Source organism: Rissa tridactyla, chromosome Z (assembly GCF_028500815.1).
Source record: "Rissa tridactyla isolate bRisTri1 chromosome Z, bRisTri1.patW.cur.20221130, whole genome shotgun sequence".
NCBI lineage: Eukaryota > Metazoa > Chordata > Aves > Charadriiformes > Laridae > Rissa > Rissa tridactyla.
The window spans coordinates 2,018,849-2,037,793 of NC_071497.1; the positions used below are offsets into that span (position 1 = coordinate 2,018,849).

Genomic DNA, 18,945 nt, shown 5'->3' on the forward strand with positions numbered 1-18,945 from the left:
GGTACGCAAAGGAGTGTTAATATTTCCTACAGTGCACAGTACATCCCACACTATATGACTGGAGCAGTAAGATAATTAGTACCACTGAATAGCTAAAAAAAATTAAGAGAAAAATGTAAAATCATGAAATATATCATTTAAGGGTACACATTATAAAACCATAAACCATGTAACTGTTTTATCTCCCTAGTTCTCCTATTCCCACATAGCACGTCAGACAAGCAGCTAATGCTACAGAAAACACAGGTATTGATCCCAGTGGATTTCAAAGCTCTGAAGGTCTTAATGGCACAGGGCTTCCTTCTTATTCTCCGCCGTTCATGACAGCAAAACTTAACTTTGCAAGCTTTCAGAGCACCCAGAAGAATCTAATGGCTTTCATGAAATGCCATATCTCCCCTGCAATTTCCCCGTTATTGTCTGTACTCTCAGCTTTCCAAACCTTTCTTTTCAACAGATTAATGATATAAAGGAGGAACTACCGAAGATCTCAGACACATTGCTATTTACACCTTTCCTCTAGTCCAGCTTTGAGCCAAAGCTAAGATGCACAAACCAGTTGCAACCATACAGCTAACTGAAGCACAGCTTCCCTCTGCCTTACAACTTCTGTTTTGAAATACAGCTATTTTGTTAGACCACACAGCCTGAGGCTCTGGTAAATTCAAAGAAACTAGGATAGGGAATCACAACTGAGACAAGCAGAGTCAGGAAGATCACTGATTGGACTGCTGGGAATTAAACCGTTACATAAAGTTATTATTACTTCAGCCCCTAACAACTTGTAGACCTTAGGATCTCTGCCAAAAAACCCGCCTCCTACTGTACATCAGATAAAGCTACTCAAGACATCCTACCAAATAATTTAAATTTTAAACTAATTTTAAACCAATACAGACTTCAAGTCCAATTGCAGTTTTGAGGTCGACGGTGTACGCTGCTATTAGCAAGACAGTTTCCAAAAATGTTTCAGTAATAAACTAAAATCATTAGGACGTCAGCTAAAACCTGAAAAAACTTCTGAAAGAAATGGTAATCATAGTTAAATCACAGCTAAAGTCACAGCGAATGAGCTCCACCTTAGCATTAGATATTTAGTTTCTCTGCAAATGTTTCATTTCTCAGATTCCTAATGTATGCCGTTGTTACATTAACAATAAATAAAGCTGCTCATCTAGACAATTTTCGTTTAATCAAGTCTTTGTGCATCTGGCATTTGCAACTTGCATTTATTTCAATTTTCTCATTCACACATGCACCATTAAAATCTTCACATTATTTCCTTTGGAAATAATAGTTGCATTCATACTTTTGTAATGTTAATTATATGCAAACGGCACATCTAAAGAGCAATCACAAACTGTTTAATGGCAGTCAAAGAACAACTTCTCTGTCGCCTCGATTTAAGATGTGTGAAGATGACTCAGTACACTGTGCATGTACAAGCATGTTGCTGCTGGCCCTCATCTGGTGATCGTACTAGCGTCCATCTTTCTATACTGTGATTGAAACATGTATCTCTTGAAATTTCTGGCGCTAGAAGAAAGAGCAAAACTGGATGCATTATTTGGAAAGTACACCGAAACAAAGCTGTTTTGGGAAAGTGTGAGGCCTTTGGCATTACACTTACAATAAGGAGTAAGTAGAGAACCGGCTTTCAGCTTATTTCTAAAGGGTAAGGCAGGATGATAGAAAACTGAGGTGATGAACTTTTTTCAATATCAAGAGACAGCTGCTGTAGGGCCTTAATAGTCAATAAGCTGTACAAACCTGCACTGGCTCACGGTCTGGCTGATGAGAAACTAGCAGTTTCTGGTGAAGTGCTGCTGGTACAACCATTAAAACTTTGAGCAGAAACAAATGAAAAAATGAAGGTTTGCTGACAATAAGTTGTGTTTTATACAGCGTAATGTGGAAGAGAAGCTGACAAAAGAGCAATAAATATTTTAGGGAGGATGATAGATAACAGAACACTTACATGAGTTAAGCCTTCCTAGCACATGCAAACTGAGATGACTGAATACAGCATGTGGTTCTAAACTGTCGATTTAGTTTGTAGGTTTCATTTTACTTTACTAGTATTACTGGAAACGTTTATTGGAGCTGTTTTTAAAAGCCATTAATAGACTGCCTATGTCAGTCACATATCAGATGCAAAGGCTAGCAATGGATATTCCACAAAGCAATAGAAGACAGTGGCAGGTCATGTATAACTAAAGTATTAGAATTTAGCCTAAAATTTCCAAACAAAAAATTGTATTAAGAGCTCAGAATAACAATTTCAGCTTACACATGTTAAAAAAGCTAAAGGAATTTTTCCCATAAATTCAATAAACTAAATATTAACCTTAAATTTCAATGCAAATCTGTTCAGTAACTCAACTGCGCACGGCGTTTTGCCCATTAATGCTACTGCTGGACAATGACAAAAGCTCATCTTTTAAATACATTTTTCTCCTCCCTACCTTATTGTGTCAATAGAAAGAAATCAGAAAAAAAGAGATTTCTGAGACAGAAAGAAAAGCCTGAGAGCTCGTTTTGTCAGACTGGGAGCTCATTTATGTTCCAAGTAACTATTTATGTAGTACGGCTCATGAAGATACCAAATATTCAGCTACCGAGAAATACGAAAAAGCTAATAGGTATTAAGTGCTTCCCATTTTAACTTTTAAATAATACAAGTTACCATATAAACTACAGTAGCTCATATCTACTACATATAATGCTTTTTAAGTAGTTAGAGGTAATGTTTCAACATTATTTAAAGATTTATTCTTAGTATTATAGATAGAAAAGGGAAAATTTTGAAGTATTTATTTACTTAGGATATGACAAAGACTTAATAAAACCTGTTGCTGACTTGCACCTGATTTATGGCATACATTTGCCTTAATAGAATGAAAAATGAGAAATTAACTAAATAGTACAAAAAAAAGAAATTAAGTCAAAGTAATTATGAAAACAGGACTGGAAAACATAATGTTCTACTTGCAATCTGTGCTTCAGTACACTCTACAACCCTCATGATGGTGTTTAAGGCTTACATTGTAAGAACAACTACTCTTTCTTCCTAAAGTGAGATAAGCTTCAGCTAAAGTCTGACCCCACTAGCAAAAACACGTGCACTGCAAAAATGTTTTGTATGTTTTCTCTTTACTGCTACTGCAATACAGTCCATTTACCCGGACTTCGGTAAGGCCTTTGAAAGGGTCCCTCACAACATCCTTCTCTCTGAATTGGAGAGGTATGGATTTGATGGGTGGACGGTTCAGTGGATGAGGACCCGGTTGGATGATCACATCCAGATGGTAGTGGTCAACGGCTCAACGTCCACTTGGAGATCAGTGACGAGTGGTGTCCCTCAGGGGTCTGTACTGGGACCAGTACTGTGCAGTATCTTCACCTTCACATGGACAGTGGGATCGAGGGCACCCTTGGCAAATTTGTAGATGACACCAAGCTGAGTGGTGCAGTGACATGCCTGAGGGATGGGACACCACCCAGAGGGACCTGGACAGGCTCAAGAAGTGGGCACGTGTGAACCTCATGAGGTTCACCAAAGTCTAGTGCAGGGTCCTGCACCTGGGTTGGGGCAACTCCCAGTATCGATACAAACTGAGGGATGAAGGGATTGAGAGCAGCCCTACCAAGAAGGTCTTGGTGTGCCAGGGGATGAAAAGTTGGACATGAGCCAGCAACATGCACTCACAGCCCAGAAGGCCAACCGTATCCTGGGCTGCTTCAAAAGAAGCGTGCCCAGCAGGGTGAGGGAAGGGTTTCTATCCCTCTGCTCCACACTGGTGAGACCCCACCTGGAGTATTGTGAACAGTTCTGGAGCCCTCAGCACAGGAGAGACATCAACCTTTTGGGAGTGGGTCCAGAGGAGGCCACAAAAAACAATCAGAGGGCTGGAGCCCCTCTGCTGTGAGGACAGGCTGAGAGAGCTGGGGGGGGTTCAGCCTGGAGAAGAGAAGGCTCTGGGGAGACTTTATAGCACCTGAAGGGGGCCTACAAGAAAGATGGCGCTAAACTTTTTAGTAGGGCCTGATGCAATAGGACGAGGGGGTAATCGCTTTAAACTAACAGAGGGGAAATTTAGATGAGATATTGGGAAGAAATTCTTTGCTGTGAGGGTGGTGAGCCCCCGGCCCAGGTTGCCCAGAGAAGCTCTGGCTGCCCCATCCCTGGAGGGGTTCATCCCTGGAGGTCCAGCCCTGGATGGATGGGGCTTGGAGCAACCTGTTCTCCTTGAAGATGTCCCTGCTCATTGCAAGGGGGTTGGACTGGGTGACTTTTAAAGGTGTCTTCCAACCCAAACTATTCTATGATTCTATGATTCATTGCATAAATACAGTGCTTGAATAATTTAAGATGCTCTAAATCACATTAGGGCATTTTTGCCGCTTTTCTTCTAACACTAACAGGTAAAGTTCTCTTAATGAGCAGGATTAAAGAGTTTCTTTGTAATAAAGTGGACAGTACTGAAAGCATTGTAAGAATGAACAAAATTCAGAGTATTTGAATAATGCTCTTTAGCTCTTCAATAATTTTATGAGGTTTTGATAACATAAATATTTTAAAATGTTTCTTCCAATAGCTAATTTCACAAATATGTTTGCCTAACTTCGTAATAAAATTCCATGTATGCAATGTGCCCTCTTTGTGAGAATCCTTACCTCTGGATTGCATTTATTCAGCTGGTCTTTTTGAACAAGCCTGTGCTTAACGGCCTGTAAAACAGGATAAAGTCAACCCACACATTAGAGACCAATAAACATATTCAACAAACACTGTATAAAACCCCAAAATGGCAACTTTTGTTAAACACAGTTCAAGCAAAACATTCAACCTAGCAATCTACTTATATGTATCTTTTTAGTATTTGGATGGCAAAATTATGAAATAGAGGATTAGAGACGTAAAAGGAAAATAATAAAGGCCATTTTTCTCCCCAGTTTTCCTGTTATTCTCTGCTTCTTGTTTATGTGGTTGCTACATAAGGACAGCTTTACTAGATTTGGTCCGCTTAACCGCATTAAAAAATATTGTGTCTTCTGTTTTTCTATGGCAAAATTCAAACTTTGAATTCCTCTTGCAAGTTACTGATAACGTGAAGATATGGCATTAAGTGCAAAGACTTATTGCTGTATTTATTATGTCAGAGTGTTACAATCCTACTAACATATGCTACCAAAAAAGTCTTTTAGGAGAGATTTTCTTTAGGACTATGATTGCTCCATCTGCACGTAATAGTTTGAGGGAAAGATAATCTGATAAGAAGTGCACTTGTGTGTTGTATACATCAAAAGTCAAAGACGCATTTATGTTTTAAAGGGCTGGAGGGTATAGTCCTGATGAAATGTCACTGATAAAAGGTGTAGCATTTGAAGGTGTACAGAGTGTATAGAAGACAGCATGAGTCTTCTATATCTGTTAATCTCATCTAAAAATTGTGCAAATTGAGGACTTAAAAATTCTAAGAACTTAATATACATGGAGGACTTGATTTTGCAGTTACAAAATCATATAGTGCTTCATGTAACCAAGCTCCTACAAAAATACTTACACACCATCATCTTCGTCACTGTATCTTACAGACATAATATATCCTAACTCAAAGTAATTAACTGTTTTTCTACATATGAAATAATGTTTTCCATTATTCACGTAGCGTATTTATCAGGATTAGATATGTGACAACATTAAAACAAAGAGTACATTTAGCCTATTTTTTACTTGTGATAAAAATCATTCATATGAATCAACAAAATACTGGCTTTAGGATATGGTTAGTCTAATTCATATGCAATTCAGCCAGATAACAGGAAAGTCATAGAAACACTGTAATCCAATGACATTTTGTTGAACAATATTAGCTACTACCTCTCGCATGTATTACACCAAGATTTCAAGTAGTCCACCATGTCTTCCACACACCCATGCCTAACAATTACCACTACTAAATTATTTTTTAGCTAATGGTAGATGTAGGAAATATGTGATTATTAAACGGGTTAAAAGGCATCATTACTATTTTAAAAGATGTTAAAATACCTACTTTATGAGCTCAATACTATAATGAAAGATAAATTTAATACTATACATGTTATAGTTTATGCTAAGAAAGTATTAACTGATTGTTACTTACCGCAGCAAAATACATATGTTTTATAACAGCATTTTTCATTGTGGCAAGCTGCATGTTAGACATGATTTGGTTGGTTTCTTGTGCAGCCAGGAAACGGTTCATTTGGGTATCTTCAGTATTTTGTATCTCACTCTGTGCAGAACAAATAAATACCCTGGGTTTTAGTTTCAAAGCCAAGGCTCTAAAACAACTTTTATGTGCTAACTCTTTCTATATAATCTATTGTAAACCCTTGTGTGCATATGCATGCTTATGTAATTGTTCAAGGGTCTACATTATCCGCCAGACAAACAGCTGGTGGGTGGTTTGGAAACAAACCACTGAGGTTACAGAAAGCTTTAGCATAGGAATTATCAATGTAAGTTTCCCCATAATTATTTTTCCTGACTTTAACTCTGACAACTCTGACCCAATCCCTGTGGTTGAAATAAGAGCTGGGTTTCCATAATGGAGTCACTCTTTGGACTTTTCAAAAACTAAACCCAAAGCCCACAACTTTTCAACTAGTCAAAAATGTAGTAAGGATTTTTCAAGACCTATTTTCACCAATTTGACTATAACCATGCATTTATTTTATAAAGGCCACTACAATGAAATCTTTCCAGCTCTTGCATATAAGCCTGAAATAAACCAGTAATTTAAGAATTAGAAGTTCCTTTTTTCTTTTTAGTAATTTATTCTCTAAGTCTACCTATCGTTTCCAGCTATTTCTTCAGCACAGGGAATGAGGAAATATTTCTCAAACTGGCTTTCAACTCATTCTGAAAAGACTTGCAGTGAAGCCACAAAATAATTTTTGTTAGCAAAAAATAACTACAAAAAAATTAAAAGTTATTTCACGATACAAGAACAACAAATTTCAGTAGAGTTTCAACATATGCTTTTCATCAAAGATACAAAGACTAACAATAAAATACCATCTTTGTTTTAGGCAAATAAACATATAACTACAAAACCAGCCTCCTCCTGCAGAGTGATGAGTTAAGAACATAGATACAAATGAAGTGTTCCACTTGATGACAGCATCTACAGCCATTTTTTATTGGGAGCAGGTGCGGAAGGCTTGAGGTAGCTTGCCTTCTAATTCAAACACCTAATTCTGATGGGTGAATCAAGTATGGGAAACACGGGAAATAACAGTAGGGAAAGAAACACAGTAGTGCATGCAATGACAAGATGCAAGCTATGAACAGTTCATACTTCTAAGTTTTCAAGGCAAAGTTTCAAACATTGCAGATGTTTCATCCTGTTTTCAGATTTTCCCTTAGATGTACAATTCAACCCAAAAGTATTTGGCACGTGCATAACTATTTCTAAACAAATACTGAGTTTTTTGCATGTTATAGAAGAGAGTCAAGTATTTTAGGTAACTTGAAAAGAGCTCTAAATAGCTGTAGATAGCCAGGGATAACTGAACTCTGATGCATTAATTAGTCTTTGCTTCTTGTGGCACTTTCTACACATTATTTTCAGCATGCTTATAAAAATACTTGTATTCAAAGAATTTATAGCACCATCTTGGCAAAAATTCATGAATGCCAGCATGCATCCAACAAAGCATTTAAAGTCTCAGTTTAAGTATGAGACTAGCTCCCTAAAATCATGCATGTGTTTTAATATCTTGAACAAATAAATTTGACACGTTTTAGGATCAAATCATTAATGACAATCCCACAGAGTATTTTAACACTAGAGTTATGAGGTTGAGATTATAAGAACAGATAGTGAAATATAAAGATGAAGCAAATACACGGTTAAAAAAAAAAAATCACAGCAAGGATAGCCTGAACATCAGTGCAGTTCCACTGAAAAAAAGACTACAATACTGCTTTGCCAGATGCAGCATCTAGACATATAATGTGGGTGTTTAGGGGAGGAAGAGGGCTATTTATTTTTGCTAGAAGTAGCAGTCAAATAGCAGGACTACAAATTTACAAAGTTGCAACGTTCTAATGAATTATGTGCCAAGTACTTCTGGGAGGGAGAGAAAAGAGCATGTCCATAACATTCTTTGATAAAGCCTAATACACTTGGACAAGTGTTGTGATTTGATTGCCTATGTTTTATTCTTTTCCCTTTTAGAGACTAGGAGCCTTGGCAGTTTTCCGAGTTCTTTAGATGCATTTAAATAGAAAGCTAATGCTCTCTTGGCCTCTGAGGTGAGTTACTTTAATGAAATCTAAGAAAAAAAGATACGTGCAAGTTAATGGACTGGTTAAGATGGAAACCCGTTATCTCACCTGGGAGGAATTCAGGGTGCATAGCAAGAAACACTTCTCATAGAGATCAATAAAAGGTGAAGTAGCCATAAAAACTGGACATTCATTCCTCTATTAAATGTAAATGTCTATCTTAGCTGAAAGGTGTAACACAGAACAGTTTCCCTGAGCAAGTTTCATTAAGAGAATAAGCACTAGACTGAGATCCCATGTTGATGTGTGTTTTACTCAGGGTGTAAACATTAAGACCTTTCAACTCTTCTCACCCTTTTGTAACAGCTCTACTGCTCATTGAAACAGGAAGGAAAAGCATATGCTGAGGAATCCAAAGGATTTTTCAAAAATAGGTTATTCCTAGTAACAAATACAGTTTTAGCTCCTACTTGCTTGCAAAGGTAGTATTTTCAATTAGCAGTTGACTAAAATAATCCCACGGTCCTAGGAACTATCAGACTAAAAGAATCTTCTGAGGCCTTTGAGTAATTCCAGGTCAAAATGGTAAGAAGTTCTGAATACTGCATCTGCGTCAATGGTGAACAGTGCATCTGGTAAGCAAACGACTATGGATCATGGGGCATCTTTCTCTTTTTCAAGGAAAAGAGTAGGGAAAAAATTCTAGTTCTAGTGAATTCTGCACATACAAGAAAATTCATTGAACAGTGACATGTCCCCTCATAGCTCAGATGGAAATATGAAAGAGAAACAAGCTGTTTTTTCTTGTTCAGCCTTAACTTTTGCATCACGGTAAATTTAACTCCTGATCCAATTTTGGAGCTGAATGGTAAACCTAACACTCTGAACTATTTGTTATCGCACTGGATGCTTCATCTGGCTTAGCCATGCCAACTGATGACTTTCAGCATGGCATCTCTCTTCAAATAAGGTCCATCCAGCTCCTCATGTCTTAGTGGATATGATGATGCACTGTCTCATGCTCTAGTTTAGTTAACAGAAGAAAGCTATTATAGGGACTTTGGAGAATCCTCTTCTACCAACCCAGAAATACAGAGCTTGCATTCTCAAGAATTTAACAGTTTTGACTAGTAAAAAAGAAGTTTTGTCATGAATCACAACAGGTTTTCTAACATGGAAAGAGACAAAATTGAGTCTAGTCTTTGCACGTGTGAGCATCATGTGATTTGAGTTGAAAGGACTCATTAACATTTTCTGAAATGCAGACAGTTACGTACCTCCTGACTCCAAGGATGAGAGTTCTGCACATTGAGAAGCATTACAGTGTATAAACTGTTGGTATATGAGACATTCTTAACAAGTCTTCTTGGCATGCTAGCCTATCCTCATAGAGTTGCTGGTTGGTTATACAATCCTTTAGTCTAAACTAATTTTGTTTAATTTTGTCTACAAGTGGTGATCTCTCTACAGTAATGGAGAATTAAAGGTATGCTCAGATAGCAGTTTGCACAACCATTTTAGGAAATTGTAATCCTTGCAGCATCAATCTCAGTGCATTGACTGAAAAGGGAATATAGGTGACCAGCTTACATTACATTCCTAGCACAGAAATAGTCTAAGTGAATGTTCTTTGCCCAGTATGCCATTCCCTTACAAAATCCGTATTGCAATCACCAGTTCTTCCCAGCCATGAAGGACTGACAGCAAACTGATTTGGAATTAAGAATCTGAATCTTAACAAAATAATCACCAGACTATTTTACCACAGTCTATCTATCAGATTATGAAAAAAAAAAAAAAAGTAGAATAATTGGGGTCAGTTGACAAAAGAAGTGATTACCTTGATCTTGAAGCGTGAAGATACCATTACAATACAGCTTAACAATGTTTGCCAAACCCAATTAAAAAGATATATATATTCAGATACACAGGTAGACAGATAGATAGAATCACATTTGAAATCCTTACCAAAATAAAGAGAATATAAATGAAAAATGAATTTTTTTTTCTTGGTATTTTGTGAATAACTGTTTAGTTGATGGTCACCTACGCTGGAACTTCCTTATGCAGCCTAATTATTTTTTCCAGTAATAGTAGCACAAAGCAGGAGCCAAGAAAGAACAAACATAGAGAGAAAAAGAAATAATGTACGCTTCCTTGGTATTATTTCTTTAGATCTGAAACAGAACACCCCTTTCGGAAAGATAATTTTTCTATTACAGAATCACAAAGTAGTTGAAGATGTAGGGGATTTCTGGAAGTCATCTGGTCCAAACACCCAGCCCAAGGAAGGCCATGTAAAGCCAGTTACCCAGGACCGTGCCTGGACAGCTTTTGAATATCTCCAAGAACGGAGACTCCACAGCCTCTTTGTGCAACCTGTTCCAGTGCTCCATCACCCTCACAGTGAAAAAAAAAAAATCCCAAACTTTCAGACAGAACCTCCTGTGCTTCAGTTTGCACCCATTGCTTCTTGTCCTGTCACAGAGCATCACTGACAACAGCCTGGCTCTGTCTTCTTTGCACCCTCCCTCCAGGTATTTATATACATTCACAAGCCTTCTCTTCTCTTCGATAAACAGTCTCAGCATCAGAAATTTGTGTTACCTTTAATCAAATTATAAAACATTCAGGCTGATCATTTCCCCCTCTATTATTAATGCTGCATTATTTACAGTAACCAGTAAACCTGACATAAAAGGCTAACAATTAAAAACTAATTTTAGATACATTTTTTAATGTACTTACCCCAAAAAGATAATCTCCTATATATTGCACAGTGTAGTATGGAGCTTCAGAAAATTTTTTGTTTTGCATAGGAAAAATTTCATTGTTGATGAATATATGAGTTATAGTGCACTCTGCATTTTGAGATGAACATATGGTTGCCTTTCCAGCTTGAAGAACTCTAAATAAACATATTTAGAAAGATGTATTAACTGTATTATATTAATACTGCCTAAAGCTACATTATCATCCACAAAATACAAGCATGCAAGTAAGAGAGAATGAGGTTCTAGATGTAAGATTGCCCAACCTTCATTAGGAGAATAAAAGGGCATTTAATAACCCACTTAATAAGACATCCTTCTCTCCACAATTTAACACTATTAATTAAAATCTACGTACACCTCCTACATATCTGATAGAAAGCTCTACCTGTGTACTTTTTCAAAGATCAAAATTTTTTGACAGCAGCTGTAATTTATTGCATTATGTCCCCCAAAATGATGATGGTCTTTCAATTAAGTTTTGCAATAAATTAAGTGGTTTACCAAAAGTTTTCATAATGCAAATACACTTTTTAACTTCATTTTGAAGTCTTTCACAGCATTTGGTGCTGTCCAATATCATACGCAGAAAACAGATCTGCTTGTCTTTGGGACACCATTACATGTAAGAGTCTCCCAAGAAGTAATTTTCTGAGTTGTCTTGTTGCAACTATTCCTATTTTTTATAAAAGATGCCAGGCAAAAAAACAGGGGAAGAAACAAGGTCTTTTGACATGCTGGATATGTTTTATTTTTCATAATCCAGGTACGTAAAAAGAAAAGGATGCTGGTCTCACACACTTACCCATCCAACAGTAAAGGCAGGAAAAGCACAGAAGGGGGAAAAAAGGCACAAGTTTTGTAAGTATTAGAGAAAAACCAATCTTTCCCCAAAGTTACAGTGGCCTTTATGACTGAAGACAGTACTTGCTGGAGATAAAAAATATCCACCTTTCAGTGTTTTCTGACTGAGTAAAAGGATCCCCGTGTTGCTATATGGGAAACAGTCTTGAAAAAGACATTCCTTCCACAAAACTGCCCGTTCACCTGTCTTGCTGATGTAGTTCCTGTTAAAGGTTATTTCTATTGCGAACACAGAGTTGTGCAAGACAGCATTCCAATAGTGTTATCATGAAGATCTGCATAAGCAGTTTTTACAGAAAAAGAAACAGCATCTTTCACAAGTGTAGCAGGATGAGCGCATCTTTCTGCAAGACAGAACACAGTAAACTCTTCTGCTCAGCCACAAAAATAGCATACTTAGAATGTTTTCAGCTGGCAAAATCAGAAGATGGTAGCTTCAGCTACACCTCACTTTGTCTTTATGAACTGCAGATACACAGGCATTCTGTGAGGCAGCATGCAGCCCTGTACCATCATTAACCAAACTGCACTTCCCTTCTTGCCTGTGCATCTGTGGCATACTGAGACCTGAGGAGTAATTAACTGGGATTTCAACAGATAAGGAGAGTAGGACAGTATCTGTGCCTGCAGAGAATGGAAAGCTCTAAAACAGTGTCAGGGGATGTTTGCTTTTACTGCACTACAAGCAAACACGACTTAACATGCTCTGTTTGAGATTAAATGTAGTATTTAAACGACAGAATCCAAATGTGTAGGAACAGTATGGAAAAAAAGAATGCAGTCCCAGAATTAGAATCACAGAATGCGTTGGGTTGGAAGAGACCTCTAAAGGCCATCTATCCCAACCCCCTGCAGTCAGCAGGGACATCTTTAACTAGATCAGGTTGCTCAGAGCCTCATCCAGCCTGGCCTTGAATGTCCCCAGGGATGGGGCCTCCACCACCTCTCTGGGCAACTTCAGTTGTTTTCCTTTTCTCTGCTTTTCCTTTATTCTTTTGTCCTTTCCCTTCTGAACTACCTGTATTTACATTGTACCAGAAACATCTGATACAGTACAAATCAGGTCTTCAGAACTACAAGAAGCTGTTACAGGGAGGTGAGAAAAAAACCAATCAGGTCAGTCACAGTGTGGCCCACGTCCCTAAGGCACAGTTCACAGCTGGCACAGGTCACCCACCCAAGTGAAATAATGTATCCTGTTCCAGCTACTATTTGAGTGTAACATCGACACCAAATAAAGGATTAACCATAAAAAACATAAGCCAATGTACATTGCTTCATGAAGAAAGTTTCTGTACACAGTTTACTAAGATGCAAACATGAGAATACGTGTTATTTTTGACGGTATACTATAAAGAAAGGAAGAAAATGAGTGGTGTTCAAGATTTAAAGTAATTTTATTATAAAATATATGGAAGTATATTCATAGAAAGTAATTCAGAGTTTGAAGAGCGGGAGGTTGTTATGGACCAAATTAACTGGGATGCAAGAAAAAAATGTGTTTGACCACACAATAAGTGTTCCATTGTTCATTATTTAAGCTTTAAGACAATTCCTCCTACCTTCTAATAGACGCCATTCGTTTATCACCTTCCTTAACAGGGAGGACAACTTTCCATCTGTGGAATGCCCCTGGAGCACTAGTGCGTGTCAGTTCTTCGCGCCATCTTTTAGGTGCAGATTGCCTTTGAGGTGAATAATGGGTGTCTTTTTCAATTTCATATCCCCATTCGTACGTTGTTTCATCAAGCCATCTGCCACTTTCGGCACTATTAATTATGTACTCCTTAGTTAGTATCCACTTTCCTAAAAAGCAAATGAACTGTCAACCACAAAAGATTTTTTGTGCAGACAAATGGCAATCAACTGAAGATCTAATACAAAATTAACTTCGACCTTTCTTGTGCAAATAAAAGCTGGAATTGTAAGTATCATTTTAAAAACTTCTTCCTACTACAAGAGTTCTTCTCTTCACACTTTAAAACCAGAAATCTCTCAATGCCGCTGAAAATGATCACTTTGTTTCCTTTTAAATGATGAAGTACCTTTTTACCCTTTCTAGATAAATACTTGTCTATCTCCTCAAAAATCTGCAAACGGAATTTTTCAGCCTCCCAGATTTTGTTCTTATGACTTCCACAGAACCTTGCTTAACCCTTTATTTTTAATACCATTTGACATTTTTACAAAAGTACTAAAACATAGTAAAATGAAGAAATATTTTACCACCAATTATTATAAAGAGGAGTGAAGGTTTTAGCATGTAAGCTGTTTCTTTTACATACTCTTAATATTACTTGCACTGCAAGTGTAGTGAATACCAATATTAGGGGGACACGGTTTTAGACTTTTGTCTTTCCCCTTTCTTCTTTTCACATCCTTTTCTCTCATCCCTTGGCTCCACCTCCTCCGCCTCTCCTCTTTCATCTTCCGCATGTACGCTTTTGATACTCTGTGTAATGATATTCCCCTTTTTCCCTGTCTCTCTCTTCTTACAGGTTCAGGTCAAGAGCCGTGGTTAGTACCCTGCTCCTGTATTGAAACACTACCTACAGAAGATACTGCAAGAGAAATTGACTTGAATTGTGTGAACCTAATTGGTTTCACAGAACAGCAGGGTTGACTGGCAAAACGTCTCAGTGCAGGAGCACAGATGGTACTTCTACATAACCTAGCATAGGTACCAGTAGACTTATGACTGGAAAAGGTATGCTGTGCACAACCTGTATGTTAAAATCACTTCCATTTCAAAGTTTCCATCTCAAAACTTCTGTCAGCTAGGAAGTCTGCAAAGACTGGCATCCTTGTTAGTATTTCGGATTGCCTCTAGGGAGTTCTAAATGAGTTTAAGCATGATCTTTTAAACCTACTTGGGAAAAACCGCAGTAGGAATGAGCACGCTCTCTCTGCCATCAAGGGCAAGAGCAATGCTTATGCAAAAAGAGCACCTCTTCCAGGATTAAACAGTGCTACATGGTACTGGGGAAGATTTGCAAGTACAGAAACAAGACAGAGTTTTGCATTGCCATGTGGACACTATGTATACAGTTTCCACTCAGTTCAAGAAAACATCTCCAGATGTTTTAAATCCCAAAAAGTAAGAAAACATTAACTCAAACTTTTATAGTTGTTAAAATGAAGTGCTATGCCGGAAATCTTTCTGCATTTTAATATTGTTTCCCTTATGGAAACTTTTGGTCTATTTCCTTTTTGGTTACAGCGTGATCAGAATTTCACATCACTACAAGTATTCAGGTGTGTATACGTATATATACACACACCTTCATTCTAGCAGTGATAGATGATTGAAAATTCCTACTAATATGGTATGCAAGTACAAATATGAAACCAAGAAATTCACACATAACTTTAAACACAAATTTATGTTTACTTATTTTTGTCTGTTAACTACTAAATTTAAGAGTAACAAAGATCAGGTCTAACCAGTTACTGTATCGGTATCGTGAAATCTTGTAACTCGACAAGATTTTCCAAACTCACCATAAACTCCTTCCAGGTAATCTCTCTATAAAGATATCTGAAAATACAGAATTCTCAATCTAAAAGCATTTTAGTTGCTTATATATGGGATTTCAGCATCAGGCCTTAGGTAAAAGGAAAGCAAGAGGCAAGACAAGAGGCTTGTGTCAGAATGGCAAAAGCCTGGAATTTTCCCTTGCTACATAAACAGAAACTTACAGTGACCTTTACATGCCGCATGTGAATTTGGTGCATGCTGATTACAGGTGTCTGTATTCTCTCTGCCTCCTTTCCAAGCAATCCATTTTTAAGCACCCATATAATTTGGATAGAACTTCACGATCTAACTAATATATAAGAAAGCATTCTGTTTGAGAACAGATGCAGACCAAATAAAGGAAGATGCCAGGAAAAAACCCAAACCAGAAAGAAGTAAATCAGAACTTCAACATAATACTATGTTAAAAAGTCAAGATTAAGGTCCTATGTTATGATGCTATGAAATTTTACAGGAAATATTTCACTCACCTGCAGCGCAGGCTGCTAAGAACTTCTCACTCTTGCTCGGCTTTTTTGCTATAAGATGCGTACAATTTCTGTATTTCTAACAAAACAAAAACAAAACAAGACACATGTATCACTGGAAACACTTTAACCTTCTTGGCTATTTATACAGAATGATAACTACTGCACAGTGCTTTAAGGCTTGCACTTTTTCTTTCTGCTCTAGCCAACAGGTACTTTAATGAACGATACCTTATCATTTAAAAAAACACAGTCCAGTCTGAAGAGCCATTTCAGCAGTGCCGCCTTTTCTTCTTTTTTAAATCCGGTTAATTGGACGATCCGTCTCTGCCCGCCACTAGCCATCTGTTGAGAGAAAAACAAACGAAAAGGAGACATTAGCGCCCCAAATACACATCACGAAACGCTGCTTGCACGCTCTTACTAGTACTTCCTACCAGCCTTCCGATAAAAAGAAAAAAAGGGGAAAACACACGAGGAGGACTCGGCGCTGCCCGACGGCGGTGAGGGGGCAGGCCGGAGACCACAGACCGCGGCCGGCGACGGGCCGAGCCCCCCCGGGCTGGGCACCGCGGCATCCCCGCAACCCGCAGGCGGGAGCCCCCCGACCTGCACTCGCGGAACGGCGCGGCCTCCCACCGCCCCCCCGTGAGGGAAAGCCGCCCGCCCTCCGGGGAGGCCCCGCGGGGAAGCGCCGCTGAGGGGGAGCGGTGCCGGGCGGCAGCAGCACGGGGCGAAGCGTCTGCCCTCAGCGTCGGGGGAAGCCCACCCGCCTGCCATCACTTACAGAGGCCATGGGGGCGTCCAGGAGCCCTCTCATCCCCCGGGACGGTCCGGGCCCTACCGGGCACCGCGCCCCGGCGTGTTCCCGCCTTCCCCCGCCCCGCCCCCGGATGTGGCGGCGCGGCCGTTCCGGGCCGTTGTCACCGACGCTCCGCGGTCGCCGGGGCTGTGAGCGCCGAGCCGCGGGGGGACCCCGGCCCGGTAAGTGGCCCCCCGGGCGGGGCTGCCCTTCCCCTCCCCTCCCCGTGCGGGACGGGGTCAGGGGCGACCCGCCGCCGAGCTTCCTGCGGCCGCTTCCTCTCCTCCGCGGCGCGGCCGGGCGTTGCGCAGTTCCGAGGCTCCCCCGGTGGGCGCCCGCCCCTCTGAGGCCGCCCCGCCGGAGCGGAGCGGCGGGAAGGGGTAGCCTTCTCTCAGGCGGGGAGGACTCGGTTCCCGGGGAGGGGGAGGCCTTCCCTCAGGACGGGGTGCCCGGGAAAGGGGTGGGCTTCCCCCAGGGCAGGAGGACTCGGTGCCCAGTGAGGGGGCCGTGTGGTGGAGGGCGAGCGGGAAAACAGGCCGTTGCCGCCTAAGAGTCTCTGAAAACCACCATTTCTGTTGCTCAACAGAGTTAAAAGAGCGGAAGGCGGTCTGTTAGGGATGGAAGACGGAAGAGACCTCGCTGAGTAGAGGAAGCTGGCGGAGGAACCAGGTGGAGTTGGATGTAGGTGCAGGCTGAGAAGTCTCCCCTCAGGAACAGGCTGTCTGAGAGTCGGGGAAGGGACCGAGGGTTTATGATCCCCAGTGCCCTTTTCTCCGTATCTCAGAGAAACTTTCAGAGTGTCATGTGCCATATGATGGCTGATCCTCAGGGAAGATGACCAGGTGCTGCAGCCGCCAGATAATCGAGGCACATGTTTTGGTGAAGGGATTCTTGCCCCGCTGATCAAGTTTGTACTGACTTTTATTTACGCAGGTCAGGGTTTGATGTTTTTTTAAATTACAAATCAACGTGAAAAGGTCAAAATAATATTCAGATTGTACCTCAAGCACTCAGTTTAGAATTTAGAAATGTAGACATGCCAAGATAATGATTGTGAAACTTTATTTTGATCCCTCTTGTATTTGAGAGATGACTTTTTACTTTATTCCTTTGTCATTGAATGCACTGAATGGATAGCACACAAGAAATCTGTTAGTGCTTTCTAATGAACACAATTAGTTTTGTAGAACACTTTTTTTATTCCTTTTTTATACAGTTGGAGAGTAGAAGGCACACATCCTGATTCAAGCGAAGAAAAGGTGAATGAATTGCCTCCGTAGAGAACTGAATGCTGCTCTCTCCCCTTCTGTATAATTCTTATGTGATAGTGGACAAGTCACTTTGTACTCATTGAGGTAGCTGTTTCATATTTAAGACCTGTAAACTGAGAAATCTGTGGCAAAACATTCACAAGTGCTCAGTATTTGTCGCTGCAGCTTAGATCAATAGAAGGTATTCCTGTGGAAGGAAAACCAAACTCGCCTGTCTTCAGACATCTGAAGGTTGGCGGCACGTTGGACACTTGGTTTTAAATCTGCCTGAGTTTACCAAATACCAAAATGGAAAAATAGTTCTGCTGGGCCTCAGATGGGTCTTGGGTTGCTGTTTATAAAGTATTCTGGTACCCCTAATGCTTACTGAAGCTTTTCCCATCTTCTGTTTCCTTAATATTGCAGCTATATTTTTGTATGCAAGCATGAAGAAGTAACCATCAACAACGTCTGTCGTCAGCTTTTGATATAAGTGGCACTGTAAAACCTTCAAACATTTACTTGAATATTCAGAGTTAAATCGCTGTAGTTATTGCTTGCATTTCTTGTTTGACAATGAACATCAGTTGCATTTTCTATTTTGTACCTGTTGCGCCTTTATACCTTCACTAATGAGTTGTCAGTACTGTAAAGGTATTCATTGTAATTGTTGTACCCGGACTGCAAAAAATCAAAACGCTATGTTTGTTTTACAAAAAGTAATCTAAACTTTGGACCACACTTAATCTGTTGTCCCTAAATATTTTTTTTATTTGATAGTCAAAATTTATCTTATTTAAAAACTAGTAACAGTTCATATGAATAAATAGTTCTGGATTTATTTACTCTGGTAAAGCTGAAATAGATAATGTTTGGATTAATATTTTTTAAAGTTAACAATTTAATTCTTATTAACTACTACTTACTGTAAACTATTACTTAACTAGTAACTAATAGCAGTTTTATGCCACA

The 18,945-nt window shown here is 39.4% G+C and overlaps 2 protein-coding genes across 9 annotated transcripts in view; one reads left to right on the forward strand and one right to left on the reverse strand.

Annotated features, from left to right (window-relative positions):
- Nucleotides 1–16,787, reverse strand: part of SLF1 (SMC5-SMC6 complex localization factor 1) — a 43,396-nt gene extending 26,609 nt beyond the window's left edge. Inside the window, exons 1-7 of the mRNA XM_054186555.1 lie at nt 16,709–16,787; nt 16,153–16,266; nt 15,925–16,000; nt 13,479–13,722; nt 11,030–11,189; nt 6,150–6,281; nt 4,678–4,731 (exon numbers count right to left, since the gene is read on the reverse strand). Of these exons, the coding sequence (XP_054042530.1) occupies nt 4,678–4,731; nt 6,150–6,281; nt 11,030–11,189; nt 13,479–13,722; nt 15,925–16,000; nt 16,153–16,266; nt 16,709–16,741 (813 nt within the window). The 5' untranslated portion in view covers nt 16,742–16,787. The remainder of the gene's footprint in view (nt 1–4,677; nt 4,732–6,149; nt 6,282–11,029; nt 11,190–13,478; nt 13,723–15,924; nt 16,001–16,152; nt 16,267–16,708) is intronic.
- A 33-nt stretch (nt 16,788–16,820) lies between these two features.
- Nucleotides 16,821–18,945, forward strand: part of KIAA0825 (KIAA0825 ortholog) — a 256,654-nt gene continuing 254,529 nt past the window's right edge. For 3 of the 8 annotated variants that reach the window (XM_054184952.1, XM_054184953.1, XM_054184945.1), the window contains exons 1-2: nt 16,821–16,905; nt 17,310–17,404. The gene's annotated coding sequence lies outside the window, so the exon portion shown is untranslated. Of the gene's footprint in view, nt 16,906–17,309; nt 17,657–17,939; nt 18,079–18,945 lie in introns of all 8 variants that reach the window. The other 5 variants (XM_054184946.1, XM_054184949.1, XM_054184948.1 and 2 more) reach the window with 5 other exon arrangements.